Source organism: Acipenser ruthenus, chromosome 22, assembly GCF_902713425.1.
Source record: "Acipenser ruthenus chromosome 22, fAciRut3.2 maternal haplotype, whole genome shotgun sequence".
NCBI classification, from domain to species: Eukaryota; Metazoa; Chordata; class Actinopteri; order Acipenseriformes; family Acipenseridae; genus Acipenser; species Acipenser ruthenus.
In genome coordinates, this window is record NC_081210.1 from 326069 (window position 1) to 351360 (window position 25292).

The 25292-nt window shown below is 44.6% G+C and overlaps 1 protein-coding gene across 14 annotated transcripts in view; it reads right to left on the reverse strand.

The window, feature by feature from the left end:
• LOC117970789 (protein CLEC16A-like) overlaps positions 1-25292 on the reverse strand; it is a 55872-nt gene that overhangs the window by 3341 nt on the left and 27239 nt on the right. For 6 of the 14 annotated variants that reach the window (XR_009308090.1, XM_058995707.1, XM_058995708.1 and 3 more), the window contains 8 exons: positions 24256-24306; positions 20209-20337; positions 19537-19657; positions 11303-11454; positions 10191-10395; positions 9336-9503; positions 5290-5439; positions 1040-1162 (listed from right to left, as the gene is read on the reverse strand). Coding sequence is in view for 9 of the 14 variants with exons in the window: in XM_058995707.1 (XP_058851690.1) it covers positions 1040-1162; positions 5290-5439; positions 9336-9503; positions 10191-10395; positions 11303-11454; positions 19537-19657; positions 20209-20337; positions 24256-24306 (1099 nt within the window). In the remaining 5 variants the exon portion in view is untranslated. Of the gene's footprint in view, positions 1-1039; positions 1931-5289; positions 5440-9335; positions 9504-10190; positions 10396-11302; positions 11455-19536; positions 19658-20208; positions 20338-24255; positions 24307-25292 lie in introns of those variants that run through there. The other 8 variants (XR_009308093.1, XR_009308094.1, XR_009308092.1 and 5 more) reach the window with 7 other exon arrangements.

The window sequence follows — 25292 nt, forward strand, 5'->3', positions numbered from 1 at the left end:
GTATTCAATAGAGGTGACGGGTTACATACAGTACTGCATGTTAAAGCAGCTATTACACACAGTACTGCTTGTTAAAGTTATTACACACAGTACTACATGTTACAGGATCTGGTTTCAAGAGCAATTTTGTGATCCGTACGGTACAGAGAATGTGGAAGTAAGCAGTCATTCTGTAACTGGCAACATGACTGCATCTCGTTAATCATTCAGCTGACAAAACTGAAAACAAACTATTTTTATGGGGAACTAAAGCAGAACAATAAACCATTTGAAATAACCGTTTCTTGGAAGAACTATAAAACTACCCTTTGATAGCTCGTGCTCTGAAGAACTGAACAATAAAACAATGAGGCTGCGTTAGTTTCATTTTAGCTTTTATAATGCAGAAGTGTGCGACCTGCTCCTTAACCAAGGGAACGGTGTGTCCTGTCTGAACTGCAGGGACCAGGCTGGCTGCACGCGGGGTGTGCACAGAAACTGTTTAACACATCAAGTAAAGCACTGGATACTGGTAAAGCATTACATGACAATAACAAAACTATGAATCCACTTCCAAGAACCACTGTCACAAGAGCACGCTCCAGGCTGCCACTTTTACACACACTTCACTTCCAATAACTGTTAAAAACAAATCCCTATACTATCCACTAACACGAGCCAGCCTTGCTCAGGGCACATACAGGCTGTATTGTGTTTTTAGTTCTTTACATACTCGCTGTGCAGGTACCAATGTATAACTATCCCCCTCTGTTACTGCTAGATCTCAGGATTGAGCGGGAGTGTTGCCTTTGCATTGACTACTGTCTGTAGAGCCACAGCGGCTCTTCAGATCAACGGATGGATCAGTCAAGTGCTGAGACACTTTATGTGGTGGTGGAATTAAATAAAATAAAATTGGGGTGAAAAAAAATGAAAAAAAGGGAAAAAAAGGCATAAGAGCAACAGCATACCATCCTATAATCCTAATTAAAATAAGCATGTGAATAAATAATAATAATAATGATCTCATTCGCTTTCCTCGTCTCCGGCTCAGTAATACCTATGTGAATGTGACAGAGGGACGTGCCTGGATGGGATTTGCTTGGAGACCTAAACCCAGTGTCCACCGCGACTCTCAGCATCAGACAGACTAAACACTCGTCGTCTTCCTTTCCTGCCAGACCTGACTAGAGGAGAACAGAGGGACAGATCACAGGGCAGGCTACACAATGGAACACAGAGAGGATGGTGGGAAGCAGTGATGAGACCCAGCAAGTTGAAGGTCGTTGCAGGATGGAGGGTGCGGGATCCTAACTGCTGGAAGAGATACACTTTTATTTGAAGGTTATCCTTTAGGACAGTCCCATGAGATCCAGTCCACATGAACACAATGGGCTGGACTCTCATAGCCATTTACTCCAAATCATCATCAGAGTTACTTTTATCTGAAAAAACAAACAAGCAACATTGCAATTCTAAAACGAACAAGAAACAGCTTCAAAAGACTGCTCACAAGTTCCTGTTAAAAGTCTTGGCTGTTTATATCTGGTTTGGTATCTTTATTGGGTGCGTATTTCCTTTCTGAAAAATGTGCTAATGACCCAAAGGACTTAACCACCAAGGCAGGAGGCACATTGCTTAAGCTAGTGCCAGTGTCACTAGTCGCTAGTGGGAGCAACTACTGGCAACTTAAGACCTACAAGGCCTTGCCCGTGCTGACTGTCAGGCTTCAGAGCACTGCTGTTTATAACTCTATGAATGACATACAATCCTAACGCGTGGATTTTACAATCCATCAACGGAGATGTTCTGAGATCATTGTGCTTATGTGCCAATGCGTGCTTGTTTGTAGATTTCTGAAGCGATGGCTTGACCAGCAGTTAAGAAACCCACACAGCTGTGTTGGAGACCACCAGCACAGCCTGGATGCCCTCTGTCAGAATCTCTTGTCCTAAACAGTGACCAGCAAAACAAAAGCATGTTAAAAACACATTGACAGCTATTGCTGCTTGATGTTAATGACCGACAGACACATTGACAGCTATTGCTGCTTGATGTTAATGACCGACAGACACATTGACAGCTATTGCTGCTTGATGTTAATGACCGACAGACACACTGCACGGGCAAGGGAGAGGATGACAGGAATGGCCTGCCCACCGCCATGCACACTCATGAACCTAAAGTAGCTATGAAACATTCAAACACAACAGCATCTTCTTACTCTTAATATAGTCCATAATCTGTGTTAAACTAAGGGGTAGATGTACTAAAGTGTTGAGCCTGTCGCAATAGTCTCAAACGAGTCGGAAGTCTCGGGTGAAATGTACTAAGCATGCACAACGCTGTTACCGACTTTTTAGGGAATGCTTTGTGGCAGCAGTTTTTCATTGCGGTTCAGCCTTAGATGAATATGTAATTATGGTAGTTAAATTCCCAAAAAGGGGGTGGAGTGCAAATGAGGGTTCACAAATATTATAATGAGATGTACTAAAGCTGCCGACAATTGCGACACTTACAATTGCATCAATTTGTTAAGAACTTTTGAAAGCATGTTTTAAACAGTCGCAATTGTTGCTGGCATTTCCTAGTCTGCTTTTTTTCGTGTGTTGTCAGTTGTGCTCAATGCATTTCTTGCATGAGGAGAACACCCAAGTACCTAATTTTCACTAAAGTCAGGGTGTACTTACCAGACTTGAAAACAAATTTCTATGACATTTCTGGATTCCCCAGCGTGTTGGGAGCAATAGACTGCACACATGTGCCACTAACCCCTCCAGCTCATTCTGAGCATCTTATAGGACCAGGATCTATGTTGTGTTAATTGTCTAAGTCAAGTTAAAAATAATAATAATTTAAAAAAACACACATTATGAAAAGCTTTTTGGGGATGAAGGTGGGGGCCCCACTATATCTGATGGGATTAAACTGCCTTTCATTTTTTTAATTATATGAATGCATTGTACAGATGACGTTTACATTTAACAAAAACAAAGGTAATTTTGATTCTTGCACCCTTGCATGTATAGACGTTATCCTTCGGGCACCCTCTGCTGCAGCAAAGCACAACTCAACACCCGCTATTTATTTGAACAATGTCGCAGCACTCTTGCAGTGTATAATGCTAGAGACCTCGCTAAGAGGACGCCACAAATATTTAAATTGGTATACTGTGGCTCTTTTCATGAACATGTGTTTCGCGCTTCCATTAGCTACGTAGGTTTCAAATGTGAACCTCTTGAAATGAAGACGCGTCCCGGCAAGCTTGTATTTTCATTTTAAAACACTAGATCTGGTGCTGCTACACCTGCGCTTCCCCAGTCGTTTCACAGCAGCAGCAGGCTGGTTAATGGCAGGATATGAGCCGTTGAAGGGGTGGGGACAACGTCACCTTCCAGGTGAAATGACCAAGGGAGGGTAATACCAGATCTCATGTTTGAAAATAGTGCATGAAGAGCCTGGCATTAATAAAGTACAACCTGTTCACTCAGCTGGTAGAGTCTGCAGGGGTCTGGCCCACACACAGCTGACAACCTGCAGGGTAGTACTGCACTCTGAGCAACAAGGAAATGTCTTGAAACTGTATCTGCACGCACAGTGCTAACCCCTGATGCATTCCTGGCATGTGAGCTCAAACTGTATTAAAAAACAAACAAAGGTCCTGTTCTGTACTCAAGACTGACAGCCCCTAACCAGAGGAAACAATAAATAAACCAAAAAGGTTTTGTCATTATGCTGGCAATTGAGAACAAATTGGTGGCATGGATCCCGATGGCAAGTGTCTCAGAGGAGCATAGGGAACTTTATTCAGTCACTACTGTACAGCTTCCAAATCTTTATAGTTTTACTGGCTGGGGCTATTAAAAACCAAAGACATGCATTGTGCTCTTACCCAGTGGCTTCTCGGTTAGGTGTCGTGCTACAGAGCTTTCTCAGATAGGAATAGATTAATCCTTCCATACATGCTGCCTGCAAGGAGGCAAGGCAGGAGCTATGCCTCTGTATCAGTTCACTTACCAATTCCAACATCAACAGGCAGCTCACTGCTAAGCTTCAAACTGTATCTCACTCTTTTTGCCGAACAATCTCTGCAAACTCTGCTATCCCCTATGAAAATTAATCTCACACAACCTTTTCAGAAAAACTACTCACTTTTACTTTCTTGTCATCTGTCTGTCACCGATAATTAATTTACAAGAAACAGAACAACCAAAACTGCAAATAACACTTTGGGGGAATTCCATAGTACAGTAATGTACAGTACAGATAAAATACTGCGTAAATACAGAATTCCATAGTAAAAGGAACCGGTTTCATAAACTCAGATTGCCTTCACCACAGCATCAGAGGAGCTGGGAATGTGCTCTCTGCCTGCGGGTTGGGGACTCTTTCAAATCGAATGCCCGTAGGGATAATAACCAGAAGTCATCTAAATTAAAAAAAAAAAAAAACGCATTTAATGGTGCGGTTTAAACTTTTAGAATGCTTTGCCATTAGAAAGTAGAAATTGACCTGGACCCACTTGAAATGGGCTCCACGCAATCCGGTTCCCCACTACAGCAGCTCCAGGAAAGTGGAGTGGCAGCGAAACACGTCTCCAGGAAAGCCCACAGCACTGCTACTTGCTAGAAACATTGTACATAGAAAATGAAGCTACTCCTGGGTTTCAGCCCTGTGAAGATCTAAATAAAGTTCGGGTCTTTCCAAAACCACATGTACCCCCCTTCCCTTCTCAGGACTTGATCTTTATTTTTTTCTGACTCTTTACAAGTATAGCGTAGGAGTTTGCCTTTGCTAGTACTATAAATGCATTCAAAATACACACCACCCTCCCACACAAAGAGGAAGCTGCTGAAACACACCCCACTATTAATGCAGTCAAGCACAAGGTGGAAAGTGCACTCTAGATGAAGCTGCTCCTCATTTCAGATCTAAAGCAGTCTGTTTCTTTTGATTTGTCATTCATCATCACAAGGCTGGTGTGAGGGATTCTGGTAAAACCAGGCAGAGACGAAGTCCTGAGGTTAAATTACGAACATCCCTGCAGAACGCTGCTTCTATCAATGAGTGCTGGTCTCCACGGATCGGAACAGCAGTGATGAGAAGGAGCTTTCAATGGTTAAATCTCACTGCAAATGAACCCTTTAAACTGGCTGTGGTTTACTCCACACGCCAGCATTTCATGGTTTGTAGTTAGTAAGCAATTTGCACCCTGTAGAAATCTGAATTGCGCTGGACCCTGGCTGTACTGATTAACAGCAGTAAAACACAGAGCAGGTGTGAGGCAGTATTAGGTATTAACAGTGTTACCGGAGGGGCTCTGCGTGGCTGAGGGGGTGGAGATGGTGCTGGCTGTGACAGAGTCGCAGTGCCCAGTGCTCCCACTCGCATGGGACAGAGAGGAGGGCGATGGCATCGGGGAGGGACTGTGCTGGTTTATACACTGGGCCACCGCGAATCCTGAAACAGAGAGTGAAACACACCAGGGGTTAAAACAGACGCTATCCATCCCCTCCCAAGGGCTACACATTAAACATGCTAATGCTACACAGCCGTATATTTACACCATGTGTTCCACCATCAAAACAGGAACGCATGCAATTATATGATTTATTGAATAGGAAGGAAAAAGGATGTAAAATGTAAAGCGATTCAATATTCATGGACCCGCTGCCTTTCACACACATCTACATGATATTACCAGCAGGGATGGCAATAAGACTCCCATTGCATAGCAGTTTGATCCATTCCTGGTTTTACTATGAGCTTGTTACCTATAAACACTGGGGCAGATCAAGCCTGTATCAAAACCTGGAATGGGTGAAACTGCTGTGCAATAGGCGTCTTATTTCCATCCTTGTTACTTAATGTCCCATTTTTATTTCCCAGTTTTCCCAATTGCTGTGTTTTGTTCTCCAGTATTTCATATCCTGATAAACCCCTGAAGCGAGTAGTGCAGATTGTGTTGAGCAAACACACCTGAAACTCACAGCTGTTTAACACATACAGCACTGTGCAGTGCATTCAGGGCAGGATCTAAACCAAGGACCGGCTCTGGATCAGGGCTGCCTGTCTCGGGACAGCGAGTCACACGCTTCACTCCACTGAAGCTTGGTGATCATGCTGTATGAAGCTGCGTCACAGCCCCCACGCCGCTGCTCAGCTTCTGTACGCGGCAGCCGTCCAAGTTCGACTTCTCAGAACTTTGCAAACTCTTATCTGAATTTCATTTGAGAAGGAAATCCCAAAAGACAACGAGAGAGTTTTGAATTAGTCAGTGAATTCCCCCGTTTAATGTTTCTAATGAACCCAAGCAGTATTCATTTCACAGAGCAATGTGAAAGTCGTGGCCAGCGCGGCAACCCCCTCACTTTCACACTCCCTTTTAAACCGGGACGTAACTCAATTTACACAGACCCCCTCCTAAGTATGCACTGCCTCTGGCTTCACATAGACTGGGAGGAACTTCTTTTTGTCACATGCCATCCAGTGGCTCGCAAGAACTTTACTGTAAGTTACACTAATGCTAACGATCACGAGCAATACCACATCAGCCACACGGCAGTCCCAGATTGGCATGCAAATAAACCAATGTCATTTTCATCACTGCCCTAAACAGTTCATGGGAAAAGGAGGTGTATTTTGGAATCGATTCTGTTTATTTGATTTCCGTGCCTATCCACAGAGAACTGGCAGCAACTCGAAACATAAAAACAAAGCAATGAGCTAAAAAAGAACTTGGATTATAGATCTATTTTGTTACTGGCTGATACGGTATAAACAGAAAAAAACAAAAACAAAGCATTCCCGGGGGGCGAAAGGCAGCTTTGCTACAATGTGGCAGTGAACGCATACACTGAACCTATTGAATGTATATAACGTACCGTCTCCGACACTGTTAGTAAAAGGTATGTACTCCTTGTCCAGCAATGTCACCAGTGCAAGCCTCTTATCTGCAGGCGAGGATGTAGATGTGCTCATTTAACCAGAGGTCCTGTCACAGCCGGGAGCAGATTCCCTGAAAATCAGATCCTTCCAATCCAAGAACGAGCTCCAAGGGCCTGTGCTTCAAAAAATGAAGCCAGTAATCCCAGTACTGATCAGGGTTTCCCAGGAATCAGGAACAAAGCCGGAACATCACCACACAGGATTCTGAGAACCAATACTGACAAGCGTGAAGCTACTTGCTGTGTGTGATATATGTAAATTGCCTAGCATCTATGCCCACAAACATTTAAAAGGATACCTGGAAAGATGCAAATCATGAAGTTTGGTTCCGTCTTTTTTCTAAGAGCATGTTTGTCTGCCTTGCCCCTAGGTAATGATGCCACACCACATCTGAATTCAATGGAATTGGGGAGTTTTTCCTTGAATCTCTTTGACATGAAAATACACGCAAATTATAGAAAGTTTAAATGGAACAAGCAGCACACTTTACTGTTCTTTATGATTCCTTTAAAACCCTCTGGGACAGAATCTGCAAGCCCTGTCCTGTCCTTGATTCTAATTGAAGGTGAAACTAAATATCTTCTGTCGACACATTCCTAGATTTTCACTGCCATAACCACGGCTGCCAAACGGCAAATCACTGCAATTTTTATTTTTCATTTGAGCTTTTAGATGTGGTTCAGCCCTGCCCTTATACAAGATTCCCAGAGGAAAAGCACAGCAGAGGAATAAAGCACAGTGTGATCATGGCAAAGCACCGGCACAGCGAGGTATGGTATAGCATATTAACAACCATGGCAAAGCAGGGTACACGATGGTAAATGCATGGTATAACCATATTATCATCTCACAGGTTAGATGTAGGTCAATGCCCTGGCTGAAGCTATGAGATGACTCACACACTGAATGCAAGCGAATACAGATTCCTGTTTACTGTAAACTCCAGGCCCATCAGGAACAACACTCATTTGGACACCAGACTTTTGATTCCACAGATAAGTTTCAAAATGACAGGAAACGGCCCTCAGCAAGGACAGCCTTTCAGTTTGACAGGGTGTCAGAAACCGGACTTCAGATGACTGCTTCCCCTCTCCCCCTCTTTTCCCTTAGTTATACTGATGCACATTACCAAAGATTACCATACCTCTCTGGGTTTCACAATGCTTACCTATGCTTTTACTATGATAAAGAGCAAGACAGAGTAAAATCTACTTAAAAAAAAAAAAAAATACTTCAGAAGAAACAAAAGGAGAACTCTTCTAATAATAAATCTCCTTCTAAAGCGATGCATTTAATTTGCATGCTGAACCCAGTCAGAATAATCATTTATTTGAATTCAAACCATACTGATAAGCACACCTCACTAAGACCTATAGAAAAGAGGACAGAAACGCACCAAACCATGATGTGTGATTCACATTGTAATACATTACCTAGGGAGGATTTCTCAGGGAAAATATAGACAGCATCTTAATCCACTAATTACATTAAACCTTATTTTTGTTCCCTAATGGAAAGAAATGGCATTAGGTTGCCAACTCATGCACTCAATTCTCATTTCCAGAACTTCATCATTATCTGTGGTACTGACAAGCGCCACAAACACTAACGTGGATAGCTTAAAAACCAGGGGTATTTCTTTGTGAGGAGGGAGTACGGAACGCCACTCCTGATTTCTAGGATGAAGGATGACACCCTGTCGATGGCTCATTAAAGCTGAACAGAAGATCCATGTACCTGCTCTGCTTCTCTTGTCAGTTGGTGCAACCTTAAAATGAACTTGTGGTCTCAGAGTACAGTTCAGAAGAAGAGTAAAAACAGATAAGCACCAGTGGCTGTCTGATGCTGATCAGATCGCTAGTGTGACTGCTGTTCAAATGAGGGGTGGGGCTGCGGACAGAGGGAGGCCGGTGGTTTGGTATTTCATTTATATATATATATATATATATTATATATATATATATATATATATATATATATATATATATATATATATTATATATATTATATATATATATATATATATATATATATATATATATATATATATATATATATATTATATATATTATATATATATATATATATATATATATGTTTTTTTTCTCACAAGGTTGTCTGTAGAGTGGAAATAGTCAAAAATAAAAAACCCATCAACCACACTGCATTGCCATTAGACACTGGTATTACCACTTAACATGTGGCTGTGAACAGAAGAAACAACACAGTTCCAGGAACGGAAATAAGACTTTAAAACTCCATTCAATAAGGAAATCAAAAGAGAAGAAACCGAGACAACGACGGTACGGCACAGGGCCATAAACCAAAACCATCAAGTCTGCAGTAAGCCACGCTGTGTGGGAGGCGTGTCCACAGAAGCGTGGAGGGTGCAGGGCTGTGGGAGTTACCTGGGACCTTGTCCACGGAGGCGAAGACGGAGCGCTGCACGGTGGAGTCGCTCAGCCCGCGGCGGGATTGTTCGTAGAAGCGGAAGGGCAGGTGCTGAGACGAGGCCGCCGAGCTCCGAGAGAAACCCAGGACATCTGCCGAGGGCTGGACAGGGAGGTCCAGCAGCACTGCGGGACAGAGACATGTGTTTAACAAAGCTGGACAGGGAGGTCCAGCAGCACTGCGGGACAGAGACATGTGTTTAACAAAGCTGGACAGGGAGGTCCAGCAGCACTGCGGGACAGAGACACGTGTTTAACAAAGCTGGACAGGGAGGTCCAGCAGCACTGCGGGACAGAGACATGTGTTTAACAAAGCTGGACAGGGAGGTCCAGCAGCACTGCGGGACAGAGACATGTGTTTAACAAAGCTGGACAGGGAGGTCCAGCAGCACTGCGGGACAGAGACATGTGTTTAACAAAGCTGGACAGGGAGGTCCAGCAGCACTGCGGGACAGAGACATGTGTTTAACAAAGCTGGACAGGGAGGTCCAGCAGCACTGCGGGACAGAGACACGTGTTTAACAAAGCTGGACAGGGAGGTCCAGCAGCACTGCGGGACAGAGACACGTGTTTAACAAGCAGGATGTCTAGTCTAGTATAGTATAGTATAGTATAGTATAGTATAGTGAACTGGCGAGTGTTAAACTGGAGTTCAATTGTATTTGAAGCATGCTATTTTTACATGAGATTGAACCTACATTAATTGCCTACTCCACTTCTACTGGGGATGGGCAGAAGTATCAGCGGCTGAGACTTAGCAAGCGTAATGCTGCTTCTGCAGTATGGAACTGGAGAGACAGGAGGCTCACTCACCGGCTATCCTCTGCATTTTGGTGCGTCGTGCCTGGATGCGCCCCTTGGCCAACCGCTGCTTGGCTATGATACAACGGATGTGGTCGGCGAAGATGAAGTTGGCCTGCAGGATGGGGAAGGGCTTGGCATGCGGGTTCGAGGTGGGCTTGTGGATGATGATGTTCAGGGCCCGGCTGTCGTCCTCCACCCCCGTCACCTGCATGTCCTGGGGGGGGACACACTAGGTCAGCTCATTCTGTGAGACGTGCAACAGCTGCAGGTGGTTCCATACAGCAGATTCTAGCCAGCTTCCGTAAATACAACAGGGGTGGAAATAAGACTCCCACTGCATAGCTGTTTGAGCCATTACTGGTTTCAATGTAAAGTTCAATGGTACACACCTGTGCTTTGCTACCTGTACACTGTGGCTAATCAAACTCGTATTAAACTGCTCTGCATTTTGGAGTTTTATTTCCATCACTGATACAGTATGTCCTGCTAGTCTTTCCTCGGCTGTACAGCGTCCCAGTTCTGTGCTGCAGCTCAGCTTTACATTGAGGTACACTACAGATCCAGATACACAGCCGGGTGTACTGCTGGACCGGCTTATTTCAGAGCTATGCAGAGTATCGTCTCACAAGCTTGTTCTCTCTTTAGAAAGCACAACCCCAGCGATGCACATGACTCAACTAGCAAATATTTGATATTTTCCACTGTATAAAAACTGCACTGCTTCTTTTATTTCCACGCTGACGGGCTATTTCACATCAACTGAAAGAACAAACCGATTTAGAAGAAACCTCTCTCTCTGATACAGCCCCCCACAAGTTAGTGCTTGGAGGCAGAGTAACAACGTACAATAGCATTGGTAAGCCATTCATTAAAAACACACGGAGCGGGGGCTAGTGCTCATGTAACATACTTACTGAATACCAACTCAGCATTGATGAATCAAAATCCTAGTTGCGCAGCTCATTTCTAGAATTATATAGACTTTTCATATGAAAGAATCTCAAAGCACTTTACTGGTTGAATAAATCTAAATAAAACAACAAATGAAGAAGAATGACAGATGCAATACAAAAATAAGAGACTACTGGAAATGAGAGGCTACTAATCGTCAGTCTTGTTACCTGAAGCAGGCCGGCAAACTTGACGACCCCCCAGCCCAGGCGCTTGGTCTCGGGTTCCACCAGGCTCATCTGGTACAGGTCCACAGCCAGGAAGCGCTGGGCCTGCCCCCCGTCCTTCCAGACCACCATGCAGGCGATCAGGTCGCTGTTATCTGGAGGGAGCAAGCGAAGGACAGGCTGTTCTGTACAATCCCATCCAGCACCTGGAGAACGCAGCCCCGCAGATACCAGTCTGTGCACAGGCTTCACTTGTTATAGAGCTGCGATGAAATCACTGATTCATGATGGGAATACAACACAGCACATTTCACACTTAACATAGCAAAAGCAGAACCCTAAATTACCAGCACAGTATTTAGGCAGGCAGATCAGTTCTGACATTCATTCCCAAGGGGATGGGGGAGGTGGTGGGGGGGGGGGGAATAATTAACAAGACCCCCCCCCTGATTAGAGGGCACTGCTGTTGTTGTCTCACCCTGGACCCCAAGGTCAGCTACCACGGTATTGCATGGGGGCATGCTATTGATTACGATCAGTAACCAGTCACTGCTACTCTAAACACTGACATCTTTAAATCACACATTTCTGTTTTGCTTTTCTTCTGCTGTGTTTTGTTTTTTTTAAGCTACACTCTCCTTCTATTTGAACAGAACAACAACAGAGCCTCCTACCCAGTGGATGATGTTTCGGAGGCTTGAGGTTTCTGAAGCTGAGGAACATGGAGCCACTTTGCGGCTTAGAACTTGGTTTCTGGCCACAGCATGGCACACCAGGGGAGACTTGGGGGTTTGATAAGGCAAAGTTGCCTCAAACTAGGAACCGTGTTTTAAGCCACTGTTCCTGAAAAAGTTGCTTAGTGCTCCCTCAGCTGAAGATGCTAATTAATACTGTATCCTGATCAGCAGAACCGCTTGATATTCAAATGAAATCAAGGAGAAAAAGCAATCCAGTTTTATTTTATTTTGGTTTTAACCCTGCTCCTCAGAACTGGTATTTATAGTAAGATGTGGAACATTTGTAGAAATCTGGGGGCGAGTCTCAGAGAGAGTTACATTCTTCTTCTTAAGCAGTAGGGAGCTCAGCCCAGTTTAAGACCTGAGTCAGTGGATCTTAAACCATGTCTGTGGGAAAGCTAGTCTTAACACTGGCACAGGCACCTGCATGTCAAAGGCTGAAGCCTGATTATAATTCCCAAAGCTACACCCTCAACAAAGTACTGTACAGAGTGCAAGCATTACAGCTCCTAGCACTGTTTCAAGTCCACTCTGGTTTTTCCAGCGGCTGACCCCCCACCCCGAAAAGGCTGCTCAATGCGATGCTGGTCCAGTGAGACAGGTCATATTAAACACAAGGCTCTCCGAGAACACTGGCTTCCAGGGTTGCTAAGCATCAAGGTCAATCAGACTAGGATGTAAAATGTAACCAGACAGCTGGATAAACAAGAAGGGGATTTTCTCTCTCTGATATTAAAATGTTCATCTAGTGCTGTGTGGAACAAGAGGCAGTTCCTCTTTACTCTGTACCACCCCATTCAGTAGAATATGACAAAAAAAAACAAAAAAACATCGATGTTGCAGTTTGATAGCACCGATACAATAAAGTGTTTATTGTGCAGAAAAAATGAAATTCCTTTGAAGTCTTGCTGTACCTTAACTCTGGCCTGATGCCTCTCTCCACGTTGTATTTACACAACCCAATTTCCTAAAAGATAAGATCCACGCTAATCCATGCCACTTCTTGCTTAAGGGTATAACCTTTTTATTCTATTGTGTTACATGTTCCCATGTGTTGCTACAACTGCTTACGGAAGGTGTGTGTATGGTTCTAATTTTTTTTTTTTTTTTTTTTTTTTTTTTTTTTACATTTCAACCACTTTTTTCAAACTTTTAAATTGCATTCCCTGCCTCAAGATGGCTTCCCATGTACACCTCTCAGAACTACATTTCCCATCATCCTCCTGCCCACTGGTAAATCCATCTCAGTTACAAAAAAGTGTTCAAAATGTAAAACAAAAATTAAAACAATAAACACACACCTTCCGTAAGCAGTTGTAGCAACACATGGGAAGATGTAACACAATAGAATAAAAAGGTCCTCATGTACCCTTTAATGGATTATTACAAGCAGGAACTGAAACACACTTTTTCTTGATTATTTTTTGGGTCGGATGACTTATTTTTTTCATTTTTTAATTTCATGTAGAAAGGGTCTGAGTGTGTCAGATTACACATCTTATTCATTTAAAGAATTTCCCTACATAAAGATTTTAGTATCAATATTGTTTGTTAAACTGTGGACAGAGCCTGTCCGAGCTGGGCTGGGGCTTCTGCGGAACGTGTCCCTCCCACACTGGTCCTTATCACTCCATCAGCCCTTTCACCGCACTCATTTCACACTAATTTAGCAGTGTTCCCCTCCATATTTTCCCCATTGTTACACTATGTATTTCCCATAACTCGCCATACTTCGCCATGTTTTTTTAATATGCTTTACCACACATACATCTTGTACAACACTTCCCTACAGTATGCTCTTGCATGCTTTCTCTGTGCTTTAGTACACTTTGCTAACTTTTGTAAGTGAATGTCCTGATAATTTGCCCTGCAATCACTGGTTTTCTTGTGCTTTCTCTTTTCCACGTTGCTCCTTTATCGTGCAGTCACAGATGGACCCCAGTGAAGTCCATTTCAAATTGCACGCCTAATCTGAAGGTTGATTTGTTTGCGAGTTGTGTACTACTTTTGTTTTTCTTGGGAGTTGCCTCATTATCTGAAGCACCACTGAAACAGAAGCTGAACATGTTTATTTACATAGAATTGATCAAGATACTGTAACGCTGGTGAAACACAGGAGATTCAGAAGAGATGACAGATATGCAAACAACTGACAAAGGAGACAGGGAACATACAGTCTGACGCGCATTATGACATTCTTTGGAACAGAAAACTATGACGACAGCAAACTAAAAGTTAGAGCGATCCAGGTGAAATCAGAGTTTCAAATCCGCTTGTTGAGGTCACTGCAGCGGAACCCAATGTAAACCCCTGGCTTTGTGTCAAGAAGCTCTCAGGCCATTCAAAGATGCTAACACATACTGCAAAACAACAGTGCATGCTATCTTTAATAAACCAATTAGCATACAGTAAAGACGGGACTAGTATCACAGTCTATCCTAATTGGACATGGATCTACATGTGTATATCTATTATCTACATATTATACATATGCACACAGCCACAGACACACACACACACATCTAATGATGAAAAGTGAAACTGTGACAGTCGGACAGAGAGGGGACACTTCCCATTGGCAGACCACCCACCCTTTCATAACCTCCCCTGAACTCTCGATTCCTGTGCAGGCCCACAGAGCTGGGCTGTGCTGTGGTGTAACCAGCAGCGCTATGAGCAAATGCAGAACATTCTGGGTAAAGCAGTTTCCACAGAGTAAGTGTCATCAGTGACAGCCCTGTTCTGTTGTGTGTGGGGGGGGTGAGGGAGAGGATGATTACAGAACGCCTGGCCTCCCGGAACACCTCTTTGACAAGTTTCGTGGTTGCATTGCAGCTGGCAGAAAACCCCATCTACAGCACTGCTGGTAAAAATAATCCAAATGAAATCAGAATGCTCACAGTGAGGTGTGAGGGGTCCTGATATCCAGATGAAATAGAACCTGTGATGAGTGAGGTGTGAGGGGTCCTGATATCCAGCTGGAATAGACCCTGCGATGATCACAGTGAGGTGTGAGGGGTCCTGATATCCAGCTGGAAGAGACCCTGCGATGATCACAGTGAGGTGTGAGGGGTCCTGATATCCAGCTGGAACAGACCCTGCGATGATCACAGTGAGGTGTGAGGGGTCCTGATATCCAGCTGGAACAGACCCTGCGATGATCACAGTGAGGTGTGAGGGGTCCTGATATCCAGCTGGAACAGCCCCCCCGTCCCCCCATGCAGTGCAGGCTGTTAAACAGACCTGGAGGCACTCTGGGAGAGAGCCAGCGCAGCTCAGGGAGTGAGAGAGGGGGACAGATCCGCATTCAAACTGAATGAATACCGCAATCTCCCTGACCACAAAATCTCCCTGACATCGGGAAGCAATGCTTGGATGTACGAATGTGAGAGCAGAGAACAAGAAAACCACATTCCAGCGCAATGTACAGTGTCATGCCAACGACTGTGAACCCAACTAGCCAGAGAGGTATGAACCCACAGCTTATAAAGCTGCTTATAAAGGAGGCTTTCTGTATTTTGCATGTCAAAGGGAGAAGACTTTCATACTTGGCAGATGAACAGATACCCAGGCTTCACAGACAGTGATTAAAGGAGGGGGGTGCTTGAACCTAATGCAGCAAATGAGCTTTTGAACTGTCCAAGTGCAAAGACAACTGGAGAGAGCGGAGATCAAACACCTCGATGAAACGCCTACCGAAAGACACACTTCTAGAGCACAAGCTGCCCACATGTTTGATTAATCAGTAGGTGCAGCTTGATCGCTTTACTGTAAAAGTAAGGAGTTGTAATGGAAAAGCACTGCTGCATGGCTGCAACCCCCCACAACATTATCATTACATGGAACACCTGACTCATTTCTGTACATTATACAGGCTGCTACCTACGTTTGAAACTACTATTTTTGTCTGCATACGACAGAATACTTGGAGTTTGCGTTGCATGCCAGTGGTGGCTATCATGACAGTGAAATCAAAAACGTGTTCTCATCTGTAGAGAATTAATACACCTTTGAGTGCTGTAGTGTATTCATCCACTGATGGCTACTGTAAATGCAGAACTGTGTCTAAACGTATATAAATCAGTGAAACCAGTCTGAAGAGGAATACACTAACACTGGTGTTGAACGGCTTCTTCTTCAGTTCATGATACTGAAGTTGCTGAGCGTTCGAGTTATACTTGAAGGTCTGTATGAATATGTGATCACAAACTCCTCACATGGTCTGTGCTCGCCGCAGTGTGCTCAATATATGGGTGGGATACAGTTGTACAGTAATGAAGACCACAAAGCTTTCACTAAACCACACTGAGTCAGATTTATTTCCACTCCTTCATGCAGTGAGCCTGCAAAGGTTCACAGAGCATTCTTCTTGGGGCTTTGCAACATGATGAGGGCTCTCCGTCACGTTGAAACACGCTGAATGCAGACTAAAGTGTCTCCAATATGATCCAGCTGCATAAACTCTTAGATTGGTTACACATGGACAGGATCTGTGGTTTCAACCCTGGAGTCCTTGTAGAGCTTCAAACACTCAATAATTAAAATCTTCAGAAAAAGAAGCTCCATTTCCACAAAACCAATTCCTTGAGCATGTTTTTCATACACACGCCCTTATTAAAAATGCTGAGAACTCTCTTTGTTATTCTGCACACTGGCAATGTGATCTGAACCTAAAACTTGTTTTTCACACATTTAAATTCAGGGCAAACGAAAGTATTTGAATGATGATATTATAATATACTGTAGTAAAGTTCTACATAGTCCTTATATTGTCATCACGATACCAATATAAATCTTTCATGTTTTAGGCACTCTGTCAACGGTGCTTTGAAATATTTGCACATGAACTAAACAGCAATCAGATGCCTGTTTAGAACTGAAACAATCTTGATAAAATGCCGGGTGAGTGACGGCTTCTCATGATAGCCAAATTAAATAGTGCAGGAATCAGTCTGACTGGCGCTGGTAAACCGTTCACTCTGTTCCACTTCAAATCAAGCTTGGGACGAGGGGGGTGTGTGCGGATATCCATTCATTAACGTGATCGGTCTCAAAACAAGAAACACTGTCCTCCCCTCACCTTTACAATAAGCAAAGGCAGTTCACGGCCTCAGATCGCCAGCTCCCCGGAGGAGAGGAAGACTGGCTTCCGATCAGGTTTTAAAACACTCAACACAGAAGATAATTCCCATTGACTGCAACTCAAATTATTAATGTGAGGGAAGGACAGTGTTCCTTGTTTTGAAATCCACACATTAATGAATGGCTTCATTGAATACCTGCCAGGCAAGTTGCTGGCTGTTGCCTGGTAATGATCTGGGCAGCAGTGTGGAGTAGTGGTTAGGGCTCTGGACTCTTGACCGGAGTGGGTTCAATCCCTGGTAGGGGACACTGCTGCTGTACCCTTGAGCAAGGTACTTTACCTAGATTGCTCCAGTAAAAACCCAACTGTATAAATGGGTAATTGTATGTAAAAAATAATGTGATATCTTGTAACAATTGTAAGTCGCCCGGGGTAAGGGCGTCTGCTAAGAAATAAATAATAATAATAATAATAATAATAATAATAATAATAATAATAATAATAATAATAATAATAATAATAATAATCATCATCATCATCATCATCATCATCTGAGGGGACTCTGCTGGCAGATTACAGGAACAAGCATTAAAACCACATCAATGGGCATTACTGAAAGAGTGTTAACAGACAGGTATCAGTTGAATAATCAATGTAGAGATTGCATTTCCTTGGTTTTGAAGAAACCTATCTCTGGTGCTGCTAAACGTCTTGCACGTATAGAGATGTTAGCACACAATAGATTCTGTTTTTTTTTTTTTTTTTAAATATACTATTTATTTTGTATTTCAAATTTCACAACATGCACCGACAGGCCCATACTGTACTGAAACAATCTGCATGCAATCGCACACACTGCATTCAATTTACTGAGGAGTCAAACCGTTTATGTACTTTGTGGGGGCGGCACCACCCTGGAGTATTTCTGCTGTAGAGCATTTGAACTGACATCATCTACCTGTTATTTAAATTATATATAGTTACCATATTGTTATGATAACTTACTCTAATTTTGCTAACTGCAAAAGTCCAAACGTAATGTAGCAAATTACATGAATACAGCACGTGTTCTGAGGGTTTTTTTCTAAGAAAATGTATTTGGTACTTTATGGGTTAATTGAATCCTGTTACAATGTATTCATTTTACAAACATAATATTTGCAAACTGCTGATGCGGAAACAAAATCATGGTTACCACAAAATGAGCTGCTATTTAAACTGCAGTTTGTTTTAATGGACCCTGAGGCATCTGTGCTGAATGGGACTCTGTGCACAGCCAGGGAGAGAAACAGAAAACAATTGTTTAGCCAACAGGCAGCATTTCCATCCTCAGCCCTGCCAGACAGCATTTCAATGTATTGGTTACAGGGTGCGCTGGAGCTCGGACTCATCTCCTGCATGGCACACATTCACCTGGAGAACAGCATACACTAGGCATTGCGGTCAACTGTACGTATTCAGTTATAATAAGAACAAACAATGGCATTACACCGAGTCCTGGGTGTGGTGAAACACTTTAGATACTCAACTGCAAGAATGAAATCATTCAAGACTCTCTGCACTGTACAGATTTCATTAGAGAGTCGGTCCTGCAGTGTCTGATCAGCTGAAAAGGCAGGGGGAATCAGGCATGAGACTATACTGCTGCTAATCAACAACTAATTCACCTGAGATCCCTTTGAAGCCATCACCTTTAAAAACAGGACACAAACTCTTGCCAAAAACTGCATTTGGAGAAACCTTAGGTCGTTCCAAACACACCCTTCTGCACAACCTCAAGCTCAATAAAAGCGCATGCATATTTTTGTATCGGACACTCATTTTAAACTCCATTCAAATCCTACCCTTTGGGGCTCGTCCGGGTTTTCCGGCTCTCCTCACTCGTGTAATAAATACAGCGCTCTGTGAAGGGTCAGGGTGCACCCCTCTAGAGAGCCTGTCCTCCTCTACGTGTTCACTCAGGGTGCACCCCTCTAGAGAGCCTGTCCTCCTCTACGTGTTCACTCAGGGTTCACCCCTCTAGAGAGCCTGTCCTCCTCTATGTGTTCACTCAGGGTACACCCCTCTAGAGAGCCTGTCCTCCTCTATGTGTTCACTCAGGGTGCACCCCTCTAGAGGGCCTGTCCTCCTCTACGTGTTCACTCAGGGTGCACCCCTCTAGAGGGCCTGTCCTCCTCTATGTGTTCACTCAGGGTGCACCCCTCTAGAGGGCCTGTCCTCCTCTATGTGTTCACTCAGGGTGCACCCCTCTAGAGGGCCTGTCCTCCTCTATGTGTTCACTCAGGGTGCACCCCTCTAGAGGGCCTGTCCTCCTCTATGTGTTCACTCAGGGTGCACCCCTCTAGAGGGCCTGCCTCCTCTATGTGTTCACTCAGGGTGCACCCCTCTAGAGGGCCTGTCCTCCTTTATGTACTCACTCAGGTCCAGCACGTCGTCGGTTTGGATCAGGTCCTCCTCTCTGGTCAGTGGAAGCTGAGTCTCAGGCTCGGCCCTCAAATGCAGCGACAGGGAGCGCAGCATGAAGAACACCCGGATTGCCTGGGAGACAGAGAGTGAGAGTGAGACACAGTGCACACTACACAGAGGAAGAGAGCGAGAGTGCACACTGCACAGGGGAATAGAGTGGGGCACACAGTGCACACTGCTCAGAGGAACAGAGCTAGAGACAGTGCACACTGCACAGAGGAACAGAGCTAGAGACAGTGCACACTGCACAGAGGAACAGTTTTCCTCCATAGTTAAGAGTGGCTTTTACCATGATTTTCATCATGATTTTACCATGATTTTCATCATTTTTTTTTTTTTTTGCACAGCACGCACTCAGAGTGTATCTCCAGCTGTCAGAGAAAATGGATGTCAAAGCAGTTTTGTTGTACAACAAAGAACACGAGACCTCTTAGGAGAGCTGGTTATTTGGTTAAATGCCATAAAAGCTTTTTTTTTTGTTCTACTCTGAGCTGGATTGTGTGACTGATTGCAAAATGATATCTGGTTTAGTTTCTGTTACATTTTCTTTTTCACACAGCAAACAAGCACTTATCAATATGACCCTGGAGGAGAGGAGAGGATGCAGGCCCCGGATCTCTTACCCTCCTGGTCCTCTCCACGTCTCCACAGGGCAGTCTCTTCACAAAGTCAATCCCTGTCAAAGGGGTGCCCGTGGGGGGAAGAAGGATGGAGGCGTCCATCATCAAGTACTCCACATTCAACGGTTTACTCTGAGGAGGAAACGAAACAAACAAAGCACATTAATACACTTTCAATAACAGCGGCCCAGGAAAATCGGTGGCCAGGGATTCACAACAAAACCTAAAGGTGTGCTGGCATGATGAAAACATTTCGATGACTGTACGGTATGTATCGTGAAACGGCATGGCACATACTGCGGCCTAAACTAGTTTATATATTTCATAACCCTGACATGCATACATTTCACAACTCTGGTATGTATACATTGCACAATCAGCTTTACATACGCTGTGGTGGACAAATTCACCAGCTGCTTTACAGTGATAACCGGTAGTCTCTGTAGATGTAGTTGTGTTTAACAGGTGATTCATATTCTTACTGCTAGGAACTCGGGGAATATGCATTGCCAATGTAGCCCTAACCTGCATGATCACAGCATCCCTGATGTGACTCACCCCTGCACGGCACGGACACTCACTCTGTTCTGTATGATCACAGTATCCCTGATGTGACTCACCCCTGCACGGCACGGACACTCACTCTGTTCTGTATGATCACAGCATCCCTGATGTGACTCACCCCTGCACGGCGCGGACACTCACTCTGTTCTGTATGATCACAGCATCCCTGATGTGACTCACCCCTGCACGGCGCGGACACTCACTCTATTCTGTATGATCACAGCATCCCTGATGTGACTCACCCCTGCACGGCACGGACACTCACTCTGTTCTGTATGATCACAGCATCCCTGATGTGACTCACCCCTGCACTTCACGGACACTCACTCTGTTCTGTATGATCACAGCATCCCTGATGTGACTCACCCCTGCACTTCACGGACACTCACTCTGTTCTGTATGATCACAGCATCCCTGATGTGACTCACCCCTGCACGGCGCGGACACTCACTCTGTTCTGTATGATCACAGCATCCCTGATGTGACTCACCCCTGCACGACGCGGACACTCACTCTATTCTGTATGATCACAGCATCCCTGATGTGACTCACCCCTGCACGGCGCGGACACTCACTCTGTTCTGTATGATCACAGCATCCCTGATGTGACTCACCCCTGCACGGCACGGACACTCACTCTATTCTGTATGATCACAGCATCCCTGATGTGACTCACCCCTGCACGGCGCGGACACTCACTCTGTTCTGTATGATCACAGCATCCCTGATGTGACTCACCCCTGCACGACGCGGACACTCACTCTATTCTGTATGATCACAGCATCCCTGATGTGACTCACCCCTGCACGGCACGGACACTCACTCTGTTCTGTATGATCACAGTATCCCTGATGTGACTCACCCCTGCACGGCACGGACACTCACTCTGTTCTGTATGATCACAGCATCCCTGATGTGACTCACCCCTGCACGGCACGGACACTCACTCTGTTCTGTATGATCACAGCATCCCTGATGTGACTCACCCCTGCACGGCACGGACACTCACTCTGTTCTGTATGATCACAGCATCCCTGATGTGACTCACCCCTGCACGGCGCGGACACTCACTCTATTCTGTATGATCACAGCATCCCTGATGTGACTCACCCCTGCACTTCACGGACACTCACTCTGTTCTGTATGATCACAGCATCCCTGATGTGACTCACCCCTGCACTTCACGGACACTCACTCTGTTCTGTATGATCACAGCATCCCTGATGTGACTCACCCCTGCACGGCACGGACACTCACTCTGTTCTGTATGATCACAGCATCCCTGATGTGACTCACCCCTGCACGGCACGGACACTCACTCTGTTCTGTATGATCACAGCATCCCTGATGTGACTCACCCCTGCACGGCACGGACACTCACTCTGTTCTGTATGATCACAGCATCCCTGATGTGACTCACCCCTGCACGGCGCGGACACTCACTCTATTCTGTATGATCACAGCATCCCTGATGTGACTCACCCCTGCACTTCACGGACACTCACTCTGTTCTGTATGATCACAGCATCCCTGATGTGACTCACCCCTGCACTTCACGGACACTCACTCTGTTCTGTATGATCACAGCATCCCTGATGTGACTCACCCCTGCACGGCGCGGACACTCACTCTGTTCTGTATGATCACAGCATCCCTGATGTGACTCACCCCTGCACGACGCGGACACTCACTCTATTCTGTATGATCACAGCATCCCTGATGTGACTCACCCCTGCACGGCACGGACACTCACTCTGTTCTGTATGATCACAGTATCCCTGATGTGACTCACCCCTGCACGGCACGGACACTCACTCTGTTCTGTATGATCACAGCATCCCTGATGTGACTCACCCCTGCACGGCACGGACACTCACTCTGTTCTGTATGATCACAGCATCCCTGATGTGACTCACCCCTGCACGGCACGGACACTCACTCTGTTCTGTATGATCACAGCATCCCTGATGTGACTCACCCCTGCACGGCGCGGACACTCACTCTATTCTGTATGATCACAGCATCCCTGATGTGACTCACCCCTGCACTTCACGGACACTCACTCTGTTCTGTATGATCACAGCATCCCTGATGTGACTCACCCCTGCACGGCACGGACACTCACTCTGTTCTGTATGATCACAGCATCCCTGATGTGACTCACCCCTGCACGGCACGGACACTCACTCTGTTCTGTATGATCACAGCATCCCTGATGTGACTCACCCCTGCACGGCGCGGACACTCACTCTATTCTGTATGATCACAGCATCCCTGATGTGACTCACCCCTGCACGACGCGGACACTCACTCTGTTCTGTATGATCACAGCATCCCTGATGTGACTCACCCCTGCACGACGCGGACACTCACTCTATTCTGTATGATCACAGCATCCCTGATGTGACTCACCCCTGCACTTCACGGACACTCACTCTGTTCTGTATGATCACAGCATCCCTGATGTGACTCACCCCTGCACTTCACGGACACTCACTCTGTTCTGTATGATCACAGCATCCCTGATGTGACTCACCCCTGCACTTCACGGACACTCACTCTGTTCTGTATGATCACAGCATCCCTGATGTGACTCACCCCTGCACGGCACGGACACTCACTCTATTCTGCTAACCAATTTACAGTTTCTATTAATAAAACTGAAACGCTATCCTAACAACCTTAATGTTGCAGTTTTCTGTGCATCTGATCCAACACCAATATATACATTTGGCTGCAATTTATCACAGCTCTTTACTCCAGGGTTTGTTCTATTGGTTTTTCCCAATTACCCTGCCAGTGTATTGTAAAGTATTAGGGTAGACTAGGTGTTCAGTCTGCGAGTCCTTCCATTGGGAGTTCAGTGAAACCTACGGGCAGCAATGAATCTTGTGACCTTGTTTTTTATACTAAAATGGTTCAATCATTAACAAATGTGTTTCTACAAGTCAGAGTTCTGGCGTGCAAATATCTGGCATGATAAAAAAAAAAGCCCTGACAATTAAAAAAATAAAAAAAAGAGAAGTATCTATCTTAACTAGTGCTTCATGTGAAATAAACCAGTGGCAGTAAGAAGCGACACTGATGTTACTTGGTTTGCTCACCATTCCTGGGAAAACATTCTTTTGGATTTCTAAAGAACGAGATAAGAAGTTCAATAGCTCTATTGCAACTTGGAAAACAAGTGTGCGGTTTGTGACCATGCAGGTCTGCAAAGATGTAATCTGCAGGGTCTGTAGCAATCTTCATTTTAACATGTGCTATGCTGGACATATAGCAACTTTGAATACAAAATGTCATTTCTGAAGAACCATTTATTTAATATAATGTTAGTAGCATTTAACAATGTGCATTGCCATTGTTAATAATAATAATAAGCATTGTATACTGTACACTGGACCTTGTATATAAAGCACATGCCAATTATCAAGCAGAGAGTCTAAACATGGTGAAACAAACAAAATGACTTGAGTTCTGCACACTCACCGTCATACTCCTGTGTTCATCTTCAAACATATCCAGGAAAATTTCGTCTCCCTGGGAAAAGAAAATAAATCCCACACATCAGCACTTTGAGTTGTTTTATTTTCGGTTATGTTTTTAAACGCTAACCCAGCAGCTGTTTTTTGTAAGGCCTGTTTCCAGTAAGACCTCAGCGCCCTTATCAGAAATGGAAGATCCTTACTAATCAAGAAATCACAGGCAGAGAGGAGTCTGACAAAGGACATATGTGACAAGTCAGTAGGATTAAAAACAAAGCAGCTTTCTCGTGCACGTACTGGAGTCTGCAATTCCATAGGCATGGAATGAATGGACGAATGCTCTTGGCATTCACGTTAAGAGCTAACAGTTACATTAGACCCCAACATCATTCGTTCAGATTACCATATATTGTACTTAGCCAGCTTTCAACCACACGGCCGCTTAAAAATGTGCATTTTGATACTGTAACGGACTTGCTCTCCAGAATTTCATTTCAAACTATAAATAACTGGCGAGCAGCTGATGGAGGAAACTATACAATACGGGTTTGATAGTCTGTGTGGTTTTTCTTGGGAAGCGCATATCAAAGGAAAAAGGAACTGAAAACCAAGCACTTTTCAAAGCGGAGGTTAGTTCATTAACCGTCTGAGTCACTGAGCGCTTTCAGTGTAGCAGTGGCAGAAATGAGGAGATAGACATGCAGACAACCACTGTGAGATTCTCCTACAAGCAGTATATCAATCCTAGGAATCAGCCCCTCCTTCCTTGTCACTACAGTGTTTAACGTTACAAACAATCCAAACGCAATACAGCTTTTGAGAAGGTAAAGAAAGACAGCATCCACATCTCTTTACGTCAGCCAGGTCAGGATCTAGGCGGGGGAGGGGAGGAAGACTCAAATATGATGCTCCTATTATACTCAAATTTGTGCCAGTCTAATCTGCTGGCTAAGTAGTTTATTGTTACAGCACTGCAGAGTTGTGATAATCTACTACAGCTTCTTCAATTATTTAGTGCAAGTCTTCACCCGCTAGGAACGT